Source organism: Artemia sp. Qi Xiang Cuo, chromosome 8, assembly GCF_049724085.1.
Source record: "Artemia sp. Qi Xiang Cuo chromosome 8, ASM4972408v1, whole genome shotgun sequence".
Lineage (NCBI taxonomy): Eukaryota > Metazoa > Arthropoda > Branchiopoda > Anostraca > Artemiidae > Artemia > Artemia sp. Qi Xiang Cuo.
The window spans coordinates 26,698,619-26,715,400 of NC_142801.1; the positions used below are offsets into that span (position 1 = coordinate 26,698,619).

Consider the following 16,782-nt stretch of genomic DNA (forward strand, 5'->3'; position numbering starts at 1 on the left):
GGTGTCAAATCATTCTTCTCCTGTGGCGGAGTTAACGCCACTGAATATCGTGTTCTAAGTTGATTTCCAAATATACAGCCTTTGAAGCCTTATCATCAAGTAAATTTTAGCTGAATAATCCTCACAAACAAGGATACTGATTTGGGAGTCAAAATTCGGTACATAGCCCGACAACAACACACTAGTTTATAATGCTTTTCACATCTCTACCACGTGGCGTTATCACTTGAGAGTTTCGTAGTTTGGCATGGGCCATATGAACTTAATTCCTTTATAATTCTCAAATGAAAATTAAAATATATTCGTTGTTGCTATATTTTGATGCCCCTAAGATGCAGCGACTAGGCCGCATGGCTGAGGGGGGGGGCTCATAAATTTGATTATAATGTTACTTATAGTATCTGTAATTCTTTTTTCTTGGTATTTTATCGCTATACTCTTTAGTAGGTTATTCTTCTGTAAGGGCTCGATTCGGGGAGAAAGTTTGATAATTTATCCTTGTTGGTTCAGGGTCTCGAAGCGTATGTCCGAACAAAGGGCTAAATTATCTCACAGGTGTTGTAGTCTATTTTATGGCTTTTACTTTCACTTAATTGCGTTAGAAATTACTCTTCAGTTATTCATGCTTCTTATAAATGTCTGTTTTGTTCTATCAATTTTAGTTAAGCACATGCTCACTAGTGAGTGCACATTTTTTGAACTCTTAAATACCGTTCTTTTTAAAAGGCTTGATTATTGTTAATAACATGTTATTTATAACGTCATATTACTTATTGGGGAAAATTAAGGATTAACAGGAACCTGGGGTCGCAACTGGTTTCTGAGGTTAGAAGAAATTATTAAATGCTATCATGTGATATGAGTATGTATGACTAATCGTCAATTTTTGGAAGGATTTTTTTCTTTTGCGTTAATTGGTTATTATTTGTAATTCTTTACGTTTGAATTATTTTGGTTATTAGAGTATTTCGACAGACCTATGTTAGTTTAATTTTACTCTAATTGCGCGGTTCATTTGTATGCTTTAATTCGATTTAAGGTAAAATTGGTTGAACTTATCGCTGCAAATTTTTACAGTTTTTGGTGGTTATATTATTCTCTGCCTATTGGCTGTAAGCGTTCTACGGCTTTTGCTAATTATTGCAAAACTAAGGTGTTATTTAGCTCTCGTTAGTTACGATTTTAATTTATGGTACGACAATTATCTATTAGAGAAACATTTTCTATATTGTTGGCAATCAAAAATAGAAGTAAATCAACGCGCGGTTTTTTTTTTTTGTCTTAATTATATTTGAATTTTTACTTATTTGTACGATATTTTTGAATTTTGGTAATAATTTAACATACTTAGGCTTCATGGAAGGTTTTTATTTAAAGTTTGTCGCTCTTGAATTAGAGGATATTTGAATTAATATTTAATTATGCCATCCAAAAAATTAATTTAACCGAATAGGCTATAGTAAAAACATAGGCGGGGCCAAAAAAAATACTTTTTCCTTTTAGGTTTTTTTTTTTTTTTTTTTTTTTTTTTTTTTACATATTTTTTTGGGTTGTTTTTTGTGATTCACGGATTACACAGCCTTGGTGGTTTTACTCGTATTTGTGGATATAGCCCCTATAAGGATTATATCGCATTTCTGTAAGTTGAAAAGTCTGCGTCAAAATTAATATTTTAAGTTCTGCAATTTTGACTTATTTTTATGTTTTATAGAGTTTTTATATAGGACTTATTTTTACATTTTTCTTGCAAACTAGTTTTTACGTTTTTTAAGGTTACTATAATTTTCGTTTTGCGTCAATTTTCTCGCAACTAATTTCCTTTATTCGTTTAGGTTTCGGAACGGAACTGTGTATTATTTTACTTATTTTCTATTATGCCAGATCACTCTATGAACAATATACGACTAAATCTATAGTTAAGGATATATCGTAGATATCAATTTTTGATAGCAAGCTATATTTTTTTTTCATTTTTTCATCTTTATCAGGCCTAATTTTTTTTTCTGCTGCGGGGGTCTTGATATTTGATAAACATCTTGGTATTGTAAGCTAATTCTTAGTTTTTAGGCAAATAGACTATCAATTATAGGTATGTAATTAACTCAGAGTACACGATATCACACGGGTGAAGAAATGAAAAGTGAAGACGATTTAACTCGAGGGCTTTATGCTTATGTGGTTTGACTATACTATCATAAATCTTAGTGGTTTGAACTACGTCTTGAAATTACGGGCTTTGATGATTGTTGCAACTTATCGTGTCTATGCTTTACTTCGTGTTCAAACGAATTTTATCCGCAATTATTTCCATCTGAGGTAAATTAGTACGATTTTTCCTGGATCACCACCACGTCATTTTTCCTTTCAAATTTCGGGACATTGGTTTGTGAATTCTTTAAACTTAGGAAAGGATTTGACGGAATAGTCAGGCCGGCTATGCTGTTCTGATTGATTAATAACTCTTTGTCTACAATAATGAAAATTTGCACTAATATTTAAGGGAAAATTAGCGTATTTCCTACCCTATGGGTTGGAGTGGAGGCCGACTAGTACGCATGGTGCACGTTAGGGTAAATAAAGATTTTGTATTCACTTGTGGTACGTACATTTTTGAGGTAAAACAAGCGAAAACATACGGGGGTAAGGCTGTGGCTGGCCAGATTTCGCCGTTTTGGCTTTTGTAATTCGTTGACTGCAGTGGAGTTTGTGGTTGTGTTCGGAGGAACACGTTGGTGAGTCTATCAATTTACCGGTATTGTTTGTTTGAATTGTTTTCGATTGTTTAATTTTTTGCAGAATTTTCAGTTCACATAATGACTGAGGCCTGCTTCTGTTATTTGGATTGACAGAGGCCCTATATCTATAATTTGGTTAATTATCGTATGCTTATTTGCAGGTAAATCATGCCTTGTATTGTTACTCTCTTACACACATATATATGTATATACTTATATATACATATATATATGTGTACACATTCAACCATCTAGTAACCATGATAAGCTTGCTTATTATGTTGCCGCTAATTACCTGTTTTCCTAATTGTTTCTTAGCTGGGTGATTAATACAATAATAACTCGCGTGTATACTTTTTTTGTGATATTTTAAGTTGTTTGTTATTTCATAGCCTTTACGGTAAGTTGGGGTTGTGGTTATTTCCGGTCATCTTTTCTTTTGATTAAATTTAGTATATTTTGGAGTTCCGTATTTGATTATGTCGTTGGCATGATGATTAAAAATAAATATTCTACAAACTTGATTTTGAGAAGATACAGAATCTACTGAAGCGCCGATCCGAATACTTTTTTTTTTTAAAAGTAATTTTTTTTGGGATTTAGTGGACTGGGGTTATGGATTGATAGGCGGCCGAACCTAGGACACGGATTTGCTCCTCGTGCCCTGAAGTAAATCTCCTCATTATGCAATTCATTGTGATCGTCTGGCTTCCTACTCTGGGGGGGGTGTTTCCGAAATGCTGTTTAGCTATTCCTTATTAATATAAGGATGGCTATTCATTGCATTTTTTTTTTTTTTTTTTTTCCATTTAATTTTTAATCTGCATTTATTTATATATTTATTTTTTAAGTAAAAACTATGTTCTTTATATAATAAAAAAAATTATATTTTTTAAAGAGTTTTAGCTCGAAAATTGGGTTATTTATTACTTTTTTGTCGCTAAACATCACATCCTATAAAAAATAGTTGTTTTAATGTATTCGAAGGGGATTTTGACGAGAAAGAATTTTTACCTCTTTTTGTTTTTGTTTAGCTCGATTTATTCTCGTGTCTTGCATTTCTTAGTTTTCTGTGGCTTCTGGCGATGGTTGGGTTTTGGGTGTTTCTTGTTGCTCATAGCTTTTTGAGGGATCTTGGCACGTAATAGCATTCTCTTGGGCGTCAGGGTACTGGTTCCTCGTAATAATATTATTACCCGTTGGAGGATTCTGCTGATTTGTTTTCATTTGGGGTTTCATGTGATGCTGACGAGCCTGATTTGGAATCGCCAAATATGCAGGTTGGGATGATCCTTCGTTGTAACTATTAGTAAGAAGATTTTCCAAATGGGGGCTGAGGGGTAGATCAATTTCAACGGTAAAACATGTTGCAACCATTTGTTCCAAATTTGAGCAAAAATCTCTCTGTTTCTGTAGTTCCTTATTAATTTCGACGGGGTTCTCTTTTAGTTGTTTCTCTACGGTATCTTGGTGCAGATTAATTAGTTCCTTTTGTGCCTTTAAGTGGTCGTACTTATGTTGCATGTCAAGAATCTTTGCTCTCCGGGGTGTGAGGAGTTCTTGTATTGCCATCGTCGCGGACAATGTCGCATTCTTCATTTCATGGAGGATGGTTTGGTTTTGTGACATCTGACACTAATTGGATAGTCTACACTTAAGCTTTTGGTCTTGGTTAACATTGTTTCTGATATGGGGCTTAAGATACATAGTCCTTGAGGGATTTACTCTAGGTTTATTCTTGGTGTTTCAAACATTAAGTCTTAAGGCCGTTGCCGTCTAAGGATTTGACGGGAATTTATGCAGTTTTACGACATGACTGGTCGAGTCGGCTCTTTAGGTAATCATTAATTCAGGTATGTATTTGTGTATAGGGTCCTTGGTTCCCGACACAGCTTGAGGTAAAATTACCTGGTACAGTGTTCTGGTGATCTGGATTGGTGATCAGAATATCGTCTTCAGGTATTTTCTTGGTGAGTAGTATTGTAAATTTTACTCTCTTGACGGTTTGGTATTTTCGGGTACTTAATATTTGAACACAGGTGTTAATCACCTGCCGTATGAGATTTGGTCAATCCAATATTTATTGAATATTTTGGAGACGGGGTGTCCGATTTACTTATTACATTTTCTGTGGGAAAGACTTTTGTTTAATTCAATACGTTTATGTCTGTATTTTAAATTGAACGCTTGCTCTTTGTTTGATCTATAGGTTACTTGAATTTTTGGAATTCACATTCTTGGGTGATGTTATTTTACTGGGGTAACTTTAATTGGGGAATTTTGATGTATATTTTTTGAGAATCTATCCCATTACACACGTGCTTTAAGTAATCCAACTTGGATCAGAGACCACGTACATTGCAGTGGGTAACAGTAAACATATCTGTAAGAATTGTCTTGGGGCGCGCATTTGGTCGTCTACTGGAAGGAAGTGCGATTCGAGGCTGTTTTCTTGAGCCTTGCATAACACACAGAACATACTAGCTGTGGACATGTTTGAATGGTTAGATACACAATTGGTAGAACCACATTGACCACAAATAGCACCTGATTGGCAATTCATTAGTGTGGGACCTACCTCATGACATTTAAAGCATCAACAGGGAAGGAAGAGAACTTCCTGAACAGGTAGACATTCATAACAAATTCGCACTGATTCTTTTAGGAAAAAGTCAAGGTCACTATGAGTGTCAAACTGCACTTTAAAGGTGCAAGAAGCACCACACTGGCTTATCTTTGTGCTTTTGGGGATTAGTTGCTTAAGGTCAGAAATGTCTAAGGATTGGGGTACTTGCTTAATGATGGCTGTGAATACTGGTTCTTTCATAGAAGCACTTATAGATGGCTGAGCAGCTTTCACAATCTCAACTATTTTTTTAGCTGCTGATTTGGAGTGCATAACAATATTCCAGTTATTACTCAATCACTTTAGATCTGTAACATCATTTGAAGCCTCTTTGCATATGCTATCAATAAACTGTTTATGGTCATGAGGATCCCTGATATCTTGAGGACAATTTTATTTTCATCATCTTTAAAATGAGTGATAACTCAACCTTTCATATTAAGTTCACAATAAAGAAGTTTCTTTGCTGATAAGATTCCATCATGCAGAAAGAAATTCACAACCAAGTTTACAATGCATTCTATTTTCACACCCTTGGATAGCAATTGTGCAAGAAAATTTAGTACAGCATTCAAAATACGTTTTTTTCTCATGCTTGTCTTTCAGTAATTAAGCATAATCCAAAGATCAGGGCAGTCCAAAAAAGAAAATGATATTGGAGGGTAATTGGATTATATCAAAAAGGTAGTAGGCTAGATTTCAGAAGCTCAAAATGCAAATAAGCAAGTGAAGCATAAACTTCTGCTATCTATTCCCTCCAGTTTATGGGAGACACCACTCCTGGCAGGCACAACACTTGCTACAGAAACCCCGCCCGTCTTCTGCTTGCTTATTAGTAAAGCTGGCAAAAATTATTCAATAATTATTACCATAGAATAATCCCTCACTTATTCAAATGCTTAGTAAAAATTTTATTCAGGTCATGAACTATAATCCTTTGCCAAATATTGCAAAATCTAACTAGCCTTGCAGCAATTAGAATTCATTAAAAAAGCTGACTGGTTTGATAATTAATAATATCCAATTCTAGAGAGATGTTTTCACCTTGAACTCTTAATCAATATTCATTCAGTCGGTATTAATTGCATGATTTAGGTCATTTTTATTACCTTTAATTACATTAAATTGCAGCTAGGAGCAATCTAAGGATTTCTCCTTGCAGAACTCTGGAATGATGACTAGTTGTATTCAGGTTCACTGGTGACCAGGTGCTGTTGCATATTTGTAGCATCCCAATTGAGTTTACACTCCCTGGAGTACCACTCAGCACCAGCCTTTGTTTGAAAACATCAATGGATTCAGCAGTAACTGTTTCATTAGATAATTTTTTCCAATTATTGACAATATGTGATGAGAAGAATTGAGTACAGACTCTAAAAATTGCAGACTGCTTGACAAGTTTCAGGTGATGCCCTCTAGTTCTTGAATTGGTACTGACAGTATGGAATATTGCTGGGAGAATATTAGCCTTCAATAACTTAAAGGTTAAAACGGCATCCCCTCTATTTCTCCTGTAAACAAGTGTAGGGGCAATTCAGCTTTGATAGTTGAACAGGGTAGGAAAGCTCTTGCATGCCAGATATCACTTTAGTAGCACGTCTCTGCACATCATCAAGAACTTTTGTCTTTTTTAAAATATGGAGAGGCAAGAGACATTCCAACTTCAAGCTTAGGACACACAAGTCCCTTATAAAGAAGACTGCTGACTTTAGGGGAATGAGAGGAAATAGTACACTTATTCAATCCCAAGGTCAAACCAGCCCCAGTAGCAGACCTCTTTGCATGAATTTTAGTTCATTGTCAATAGTGACACCAAGATCTTGCTCATTATTTACAGAGGAGAGTGGGTGGCCTAAGAAAAAATAAGAGCGGCAAGGATTCAACTTCCAAAAGTGAATGGTATTTATGGCAGGTTTTCAGGGATATCACCAAAAAAAAATCAAAGGACTTGGATTCTTTTGAAATTTGTTATGAAGATACTTGCAAACAAGTGAACTTTGCTTAATGAATGTTTGGATTAATGACCTTTACAGCCCATGTGTTAACAAGCTTGTAAGTCTTGAAGTTTGATGATTATCTGATGTTTGAAATATTGAACTCTTGTAGCATTTGAACAGTAAGAGCCAGCAGTCTGGAAGTTTTCAGAAAAAGTCTCCTTGGCTATAGTTAAGAGCTTTTACTATTGAAAGTAAATCTGGATACCTCCTCCAGGTGGTAATCAGGCCTTGGAAGTTAAACATACCTCTGAAAATCCTTCATCTCAGTCCCTTAGTTCAAGCTATTTGCCCCTTTAGTTTCAAGAGATCCAAGCCCCTTTGCAGAAAGTAGACTAAAATGATTAAGGCAATTACACTTCAAATAAGGCACAACATCCCCATCTTTCTGATGAAAAGTTAATATAGGAATTGCATCAATAGAAAGGTGAAAGAATAGGTCCCAAAATGATCTCCAAGGATGGATGGGACTTAAGGCAAGTCAGGTCAAGTGTGTCAGAAGGCCCATGGGCAAACTTCTGTGCCTCAAATGATAAAAATTGAAAATCATTGCATGTTTCTAATTCGAACTATGTGTCATATACCAAAATATTTTCTAAAATGTTAACAGTGGAAGAGGACTAAATGCTGCTTGAATTTGAGTAGTTCTAATAAAAATTCAGGACTAAGTTTGTTTTTGCACCGAGTGCACCAGTTTTTGTACTGGCTCACCACTTAGGTCATTTTTGTGTCAACTTGGAACTTTGCTCATTTTTTCACAGGATAATTATCCTATTTTTCTTATACAACAATAGAACAGTAACAGTTAATAACAAAAGATAAGAGCAACTTGTTTGTTAGAACAGAGCTTCCTACTCAGAAGGATAAACATGGTTGAAATAAATGAAAGCTTTGTAGAAGAGTCTTGGACATTCCTTTCTGACAGAGATTATAAAACTCTACATCAGTTCAGACAAAGGAAGCTCTGGGCCTATGGCTCAAGGACAAGCAAAAAAAAGTTCTTTTTGGCCAAAAGCAAGAATCATTCATAGCTTTCCAAAACATATTGTTTAAAAAGAAATTGTGAAGAAAGAAAGAAATTTTAAAAGTAGCTGAAAAAATACTTAGCCTCCCAGTGATAAGAAGAACACAAAAGTGGGTAGTTCTTAGCAAAATAGGAGCTGACTGGCAAAGGCTTTACTTCTTTATATCACTTTCATAAAAGGTTCCACAGCCCAAATAGCTTTTGAGACATAATTTTGGTAAAGTTCTAAATGAGGGGATGTTCCCTATCCTTAAAATTAGTTGAGTTAGAAAAATGAAATAATTGGAAATGAATTTAGGGCCTAAAACATACCCTAGAAAGATTGTTTCCAGCTATTATCTCTAGTTCCTTATTTCTAGGGCTTGGAAGATTGCATAGAAGACAGGAGACTTAAGTATCAACACTTTCTAAGACCTAAGACTAATTATATGTTATAAATCTTGATAAAATTGTTTGACCTTAGTTCTGGGATTGTAGTCTCTTTTTCTTTGGAACTAGGTTTTGAAAAAAAAAAAAAAAAAATTTCCTATGACCCACAAAATTTTAAGCCAAATCAAGGCTTCTTTTAACCCAATTTTAGAAATAATTTTATAATCTCTAAGACCTTATACAACAGAATTAAGCAAGATATGAGGCTCAAAACAATTTCCTTGTGCTTATTATCCTTGTGCATATAACATTTTTTGTGTAGCCCCCCCCCCCCCCAAAAAATCCTAGGCACAGCCTTGATCCTTATTTATGAGGTTTCAAAGATCTGCAAATAAATTGGCTATATTTAGAAAAAAACACTGATATAACTTAAAATTCTACTTAAATTACAGGAAGAAAATTAAGGTGAGAGATTGTTCTATCAAAATTTCAAATGTTATAGACCTGTCAAGTAGGCAAATTTCTAAGACTTAGAAATCAAAAGAGGGATATCATGGAAATTACTGAAGTTTCAGAGGGATTACTGAAAGTTTCATTTTCCTAACCTAACCCTTAAAAAGATAATAAAAAGTAGATAAATGGTAAAGTTCTACCAAATCATATTATTGAGTTAGGAATAAAGTGAATATACCATTTAATGCCTTTTTTAGGCTGATTACGAATATAATAATCATTTCTATCGGAAATGAATTTCAGTCCCCCCCCCTATATACCTAACCTAACCATGAATTGGCATATATAGGGGGGGGGGCTGTAATTCATTTACGAAAGAAATGATAATTAGATTTGTAATCAGCATAAAAAAAGGCATTGAATGGTGTATTCACTTCAGTCCTAACTCAATAATATGATTGGGGTCAATATCTAAAAAATCATATTATTGAGTTAGGACAAAAGTGAATACACCATTCGATGCCTTTTTTTATACCGATTATAAATATAATTACTATTTCTAACAGAAATGAGTTTCAGCCCCCCCCCCCTATATAGGCCCGTTCCAGGCTTGGTTCGGTCTAGCCTCTGTAGGAGGGGGGGGCTGAAATTCATTTCTAAGATAAATGCTTATTATATTCGTAATCAGCTTAAAAAAAGGCATCGAATGGTGTATTCACTTTATTCCTAACTCAATAATATGATTTCATAGATATTGACTTGATTTGGTAGAACTTTACCAGATAAACTAGAATTTTAGCCTCCTGTTGGGCACCTTACCCCCCCCCCCCCCCCTAACTATGAGCCCTAAAACTGCTACTGCTTTATCCCAACCTATCTATAAGGCTTGAGAGATTTTTAGCAGCATTTGACCAAACACTAATTAGAAAAAAATCAAGTTGGGCTAGAAATCCATATCAAATCAGAAGAACTCCTCTTTGAGCTCTAGGCCAGGTCTATTCCTGGAAGTGGCCTATGTTACTCATAATTCAAAGCACAACAACAGCACAATTAGGGCCACATTATTAATAGCGTAGGCTATACACTTACCTTAGAGCATGTTTCTAATGCTGTATAAATACTCTGACTTGATTTCAAAGAAACATTTCCATTTCCTTCAGATATCTTGTCTAGTGCTGTTGAGATGTTAGTCTTTTCAGTTTCCATATTGTTTAATGTTCAAAATTTCTTTTTCTAATGCCATCTATATTTTTTAAACTTCACATCACCATTTGGAAATTTACGGCCCCAGCGTTGGGTTGCTCACTTACGTAGTTTTTGCACTCTTTCTTACCCCATTGCATTCTTTCCCTCGCCTCGCCAGACGGGAAATCATATGCTAAAATCACCCTTTTCCGCTCTTTTACGAAATGATGATAAAAAAAAGTCCTAGCGAAATGAAAAACTTGAAACTAAATTATTCGAGTACAAAAGATATAACTGCTAGCCTGTGTGATCTATGATCTATGTTACCTCTGCCTGTGCCTTCCCCAGTCTTCTTTCCAGCATTTCCAACCATTAAGAAAAAGCAGATCAAATTAAAGTCAAATTAAGAAGTGGAAACGTGGAAAGTGGAAATTCAAATCTAATAAAAGAAGTCAAAAGCTATTTGGCACAATCATTCTTCTTGGAAATGGAAAAGAGAGCATGCAGTAAGGTGATGGAGAAGCAACGATCACAAAAAAGCTTTTTCAAAGTCTACTCTCAAACTGATAAAATTATGCAGAGACTTAAAGCCTATGGTACCATTTAAAAGTGCGAATGGCCCATCTTGGCTTGCGATAACCATTTTATCTTCAGTAAAAATCTATCTTACCAGCCAGTGGCCCAAGAATTTGTTTGGGATGAGACCCATGCTATCAAAATGACAGAAAAGACTATATTATGAAAATTTGGGGTACAATTGTAGTTTAGAGATATCCTAATATCTTAGAAAGTAGTTAAGTTAGGCGAATGACACTTTTAGAAATTTGAATGGCACATCAGGACAAACTGGACACAAAAATTATCTAAATATTTTATGAAGTCAACTATATTTCAGTTAACAGTCCAAGCGCTCAAAATTAACAGGTGCAAACTTCTAGAAGAGTATTGCTTTTTAGCTATAAAAAGAACAATAATTATTAGCCGGCTCATTATTTAGAATTTGATTTAAGTAGAAAACTTCTCTGATGTCATTTTAAACACTTCTGAAAATTTCTAGGGCAGTGTATTTAATAAATATTTGCTCTTCAGTTTATTCTAGCTTTTTTGTCCTTGAAATGAAAAATAACAAAGCATGCTGGGCTGGATAAATGAGGAAGAACAGTATACTGCTCCAATTCTTTCCCACGGCTATTTTGTATAGACTGGATTATCGTTAGAAAATTCAGAGAGGTTCATCTGGTCAGAAACTTATAGTTCTAGTACCCTTTTCAAGGGTCGAAAGTGGTCAAAATGTCATTAGTATCCACCAGTGCCTTTTTTACTCCGAAGCACCCTCATAGCCTCTCACAAAATTGAAGCCAAATTTTGAGACAATTATTTCCCTCAAAATAAACAAAAGATTCAAAGAATGGACATTCGTGCAAATACAACGCACACAGCCCCAGGAACAAGGGCCAAAATATGTCAATAGCACATTCTTGAAAAACACATTTTAGTTGAAAAGGTGATAATGTTAAAACCGGATTAATCCAAAATTAAAAAATAAACTCTTTGATCGGAACACACACGCCCGTTAAAAATTATTGCTGGACTCTCCTTACTCCTTTTAGAAACACTAAATTTCCATCCCCTTATTTCAGCTCAATAGTCCTAAAATTTCTACTCATTTTCGAAGCCGTTCTTGAGGTATTATAGATACACAATGGAAAAAAAATGGGTTGGTAAAGTCTATTTCTTTACCGCCCATGTATTGTAAGCTTTACAGGGGCTCATAGCGCAAGATGTTTAGATGGATTGGAGACACACAATTCTGCACCCCCTTTGTCCCCTCTCTCCAAATCAAATTTGAAGTCCACTTTGCTCTTCGACACTGCCTGAATACATGAAACTGATCTCCTAATTGTTTCTTGAACTATTACAGAAACACTATTTTGATAGCTTGGGTACGCCTAGCTTCTTCAATATATCTCACCACTTAATCTAGAATAGACTCTAATGCCATAGGAGCTTATAACACAAAATTTCTTAGGCAGATCAGAGACAAAAAATCACTCCCTCTCACCTGCCCCCTAAGTCACCTTCTCAAGACGTTGCAGACACACTATTTTGATAATATGGGTACAAATAAGATCTTCTGATTTACTCCGCTACTTCACCACGAATAGATTTTAAATTTCACAGGCGCTGACAATGCAAAATCTATTAGTCAAACCAAAGGAAAAAAAAAATTAGTCTCCTCATCGATTACCTTGCAATGCAAAATCTGAAGCCTCTTGCCGCCCCCTCCCAACACTGAAATTTTAATCTCGATTGCCAAAGCAGTTTCCATGATATAACTGACAAGCTATTTCTATAACATGAATGCAGTTTATTTTGATTTATCCTCACTCCCTCCACCTAAGTGAAAAATTCAAGATCCACTTGACCCTTCAACACTCCCTGAAACTGATCCCCTAAGCCTTTCCCAAGATATTGCTGGTACACTGCAGGAAGAAAATCAGCATTACATTTTTACATTCATTCCAAGGATTGTCCTTCAAGAAAGGCTGAAACATCATGGTTGCAGCGATAGCTCCAATATTCTTAAAATCTAAAAACGTACAAAAAATCAATATAAAAAACATATTTTTTCAGATGAAAGTCAAGAGCGAAGTTGTAACTAAAAATGAACAAAAACCACTGCCGCGGTTTATACAATATATTTTGGAAAAACTGTTGCAAACAAACTGGCTTGTGGCATTTTCTTATTTTTGTAGGATTCTGAAAACTGGCGCTCTCCTGAAAACCAAGCTTTCTTGATTGATTTTGTTAGAGTAAAAATCGTGTCGTAAAAGTTATTGTTACATGGCCCGTAAAAAACTATTGAGAATTTATGAATTATTCTTTTATTTTCTGCAGGATTTTTCTGTTTTGTTGCGTCAGTTTTTGTTTTCATCAAAGCTCTAGTTTTCTAGAGTTTTCATCAAGCTCTAAGAATTCTACAAATAAAGGGAAATATCACGAGCCAGTTTGTTTGAAACAGTGTTTCAAAAATATATCGCATAAACCGCGATGCAGTAATGTTTGTATGTTTTAAGCACAGTTTATAGAATTATCCAGTAAGTTTATCGCAGATCATTTCTGGTCTTCATTCTCGGTTTGAACAAAAAGCTCCTCCCACTTATTTCTGCATTAGCGGGTTAATCTGTTTCCGTCAATCAATGAGAAATGGCTACAAAGGGCATTATTCGTAATAGCGGGTTTCCACTTGTTTTGCGTCCAAGAGAAATATGACTTGTCTACCCATGAAAAGATCTAATGCCGCTTATGTTTATATCTGCAAAAACGTTCTCTGGAGCACTCTCACCTTGGTCCGGGTTTTTATAATGGGTGAGATAGGGAATGATCATACTGCTAATTCTATAAACTGTGGTTTTAAGTTTTAACTTCACTCTTTACTTTCATCAGAAGAACTTTGTTATTTAAATTACTATTTCTTAAAGACGACCTCGCTTCTTCAAACCACCCTCCTTATCTACTTCGAAAAAAATACAATGCATCCCGTGCAATTTTGCTGCAAAATCACATCAGAAATCAGTTATATGTGCTTAGTACAAGTATCTAACCCATCTCCCAAGTTTTGATCGCACTGCAGGAGCCTTACTTAGTTGACATTAGGAGAGGGGTGTCAATTCGTCAGGGATCCTATTTTTCCTCCAATTAAATAGTAAAACAGTAAGGAAATCCAATCACAAGAACACACACATACGTTTGGACCAAAGTACGAGGCAGTACAGCTGCCGAGCTAATGGGAGCTAGCCTAAAGTGTGGTACAAGAATGTTAATACTTGAAAATTTGCCGATTGATACGGCTGGGATTAATCGCATGAGATTTTATTTTCGTGATAAGTTGTCAAGGATGTGACCGAAGAATTAAAATTTGTTATGAAGCTACTTATAGCAACAAAAACTTTGCCAAAGGAATTTTTCGATTGTTGAACTTTACAGCCCAAAAACTAGCAGGGTTGAGCTAGCAGGAATTTAATTTTTTTTTTTTTTAATTTCAAATCCAAGAAATTCAAATGTGTTTTGTATTCTTTTGTCTTTCTGTCTCTACAAGACATGACGTCCGTTCTTAAACAGGATTTGAAAGCAAATTTGTATAGGTCTAATATTTTCATCTTCATAAAAATTACACATTTTTATTACAAAATCATTAGTACAAAGTATACAAAAGGTAAAAAAAAATAATCAAGATTCACAACAAAAAAGTTCACTCCTATAAATTCTATACAGATAAGGGTCTAAATTCCACGTGTTTCATAATGAGTTCCACAAACTGAAAATATCACTTTAAAACAAGAGAGAAGATACCAAGGTAGAAATAAAGTCAGTACAACAAGTCCTGTCTAATACTTTCCGTATGAATATCGAACACTTTTTTCCATATAAAATTCCAATTCGATTTTATGCCACCTGTTTTCCGAACTCCTATATTATTTTTCGGCATAACCAATTGCAAAAGGAAATTATTTGTATTTAAAGATCAAACTTTTAGAGTGAAAATATGGAATTGGAATAGTTACACGTAATTACCAAAATTTAATTTCAAGCGTTTTGAAACATTAATTTGAAAAAATTGCGAGCTATAGGCTAGACAAGACTCGAAAATAACCAAATAAATTTATCCAAATGAATTTTAGAATCGAGTCCAAAAAGATAAAAATGTCAACTCTGCTAAAAAAAAGAAGCCAATTATGGAATAAACATAATTAATTTTTTTATATCCTTATAAAACAGGCTTAAAACCACCTAGTTGATGCTGTTGATAGTACTTTGGGGTCCACTGCCCCACTCTAGATAAGGCCAAAACCACATAGGATTAAAAAAAAAAATCACGTAGGAAAACCTAGGACTCGAAAGAATTTTTTCCTGTAATCTCTGATCGTTGGAATAACATGAAAATAAAATTATTTGTGCAAACTTGAGTTAGACAAAAAATAAAAAATAAACCTTTCAAACCATTACAAAATGCAGACAGCTACAGAGAATTGAGTCTTTTTGGAAAGAATAAGAAATTAGGAAAAATAAAAGTCATTGAATTAAAAAAATAATTGGGGAGGGGGGCAGCGGAAGATCTTGGTGCCTCCAAAAGTATTTTTTTTTTCTTACTAGAAATGTAATATGTTTCTTTTTATTTTTTTTCATCCACTGTGTAAGAAAAAAAGCAAGGTCTTGCAACCATCTCCCCATCCAGGTGAGATATTAATTATATCCATGTGAAATGTCTTCAGTAGAGTCACATGATATGACTTCTCAGTGGAGCCATAGGCATATTATGGACGGGGTTAAAAAATGGCCAACACAGTAAGTCATTTATACAACCTGCTCCTCCATCCGAGGATTAGCCTGTTTGAAGAGGTTCAAATGATTGGATTCTAGACCCTTTCCCTGTCTGAGCCCCCTGCGTCCCTTTTCGTGAGAAACCAATTATCATACAGAGAACATAATTGTAAATATACAAAACAACAGCATCGAAAAAAAAAAAGAACTTCTAAGACAGCAAGTAATAACTAATGAAAAAAAAAGTTACCACTTAGTTCTATAAAATAATTGAACTATTCACCTTTAATACATTTTATAAATAAAAAACATTAAAGGTATCATATTTCAGGAAGGACATTGGATCCTCTCAATGCTACACTATTGCCACCTTTAGGCTACTTATAGCAAAAGTGTTATAATGGATAACTTTAAAAAACAAAACAAAGAAATCACGATGATGAGCTAAGGAAAGAAAATGTTTTCGACGCATTATGCAATAATTCACAAATAATAATAAAATAAAGACCACTTCGTTGCCAAATATCTCACAATATTATTTCAGACAATAAAAAAAACTTCTAGAGTCCTGTTGATGGCCCCACCAAAGAATAAATTTACCAATGGAAGATGTAACAGTGACAATGTCGCAATATGACAAGAAACCAATATGACCACGACACAGGACCATTCACACTAACTGTCAATCAAGTTCAACTGGAAAAAGTCAACTGTTTCACATACTTAGGCTCCCAAATATGTATTGACGGATCCTCCGACGCTGATATCCAACAGAGAATACAGAAAGCGCAGACAGTCTTTGCCTCCCTTTGGAAACCCTTATGGAATTGCCGCGAAGTCAGTGTCCGAACAAAATTCAAATCTAAATGGCACTAGTCCGCACCGTTCTCCTTTACGGATGCGAAACATGGTCGGTAAAACTACAGCATGAGAATACGCTGAAGGTGTTTGAGCATACCTCTCTGCGAAGAATTCTCAGAATACAGCTGCGTGACCGTATCTCCAGCACGGATCTACGTCGAATGTGCAATATTCAGAGAGATGTTGCGCTCACTATTAAAGAACGCCGTTTGA

The 16,782-nt window shown here is 34.9% G+C and overlaps 1 protein-coding gene across 1 annotated transcript in view; it reads right to left on the minus strand.

Annotated features, from left to right (window-relative positions):
* Nucleotides 1–10,418, minus strand: part of LOC148949287 (uncharacterized) — a 153,340-nt gene extending 142,922 nt beyond the window's left edge. Inside the window, exon 1 of the mRNA XM_089093319.1 lies at nt 10,291–10,418. Within this exon, the coding sequence (XP_088949445.1) occupies nt 10,291–10,407 (117 nt within the window). The 5' untranslated portion in view covers nt 10,408–10,418. The remainder of the gene's footprint in view (nt 1–10,290) is intronic.
* Nucleotides 10,419–16,782: the final 6,364 nt, after the last annotated feature.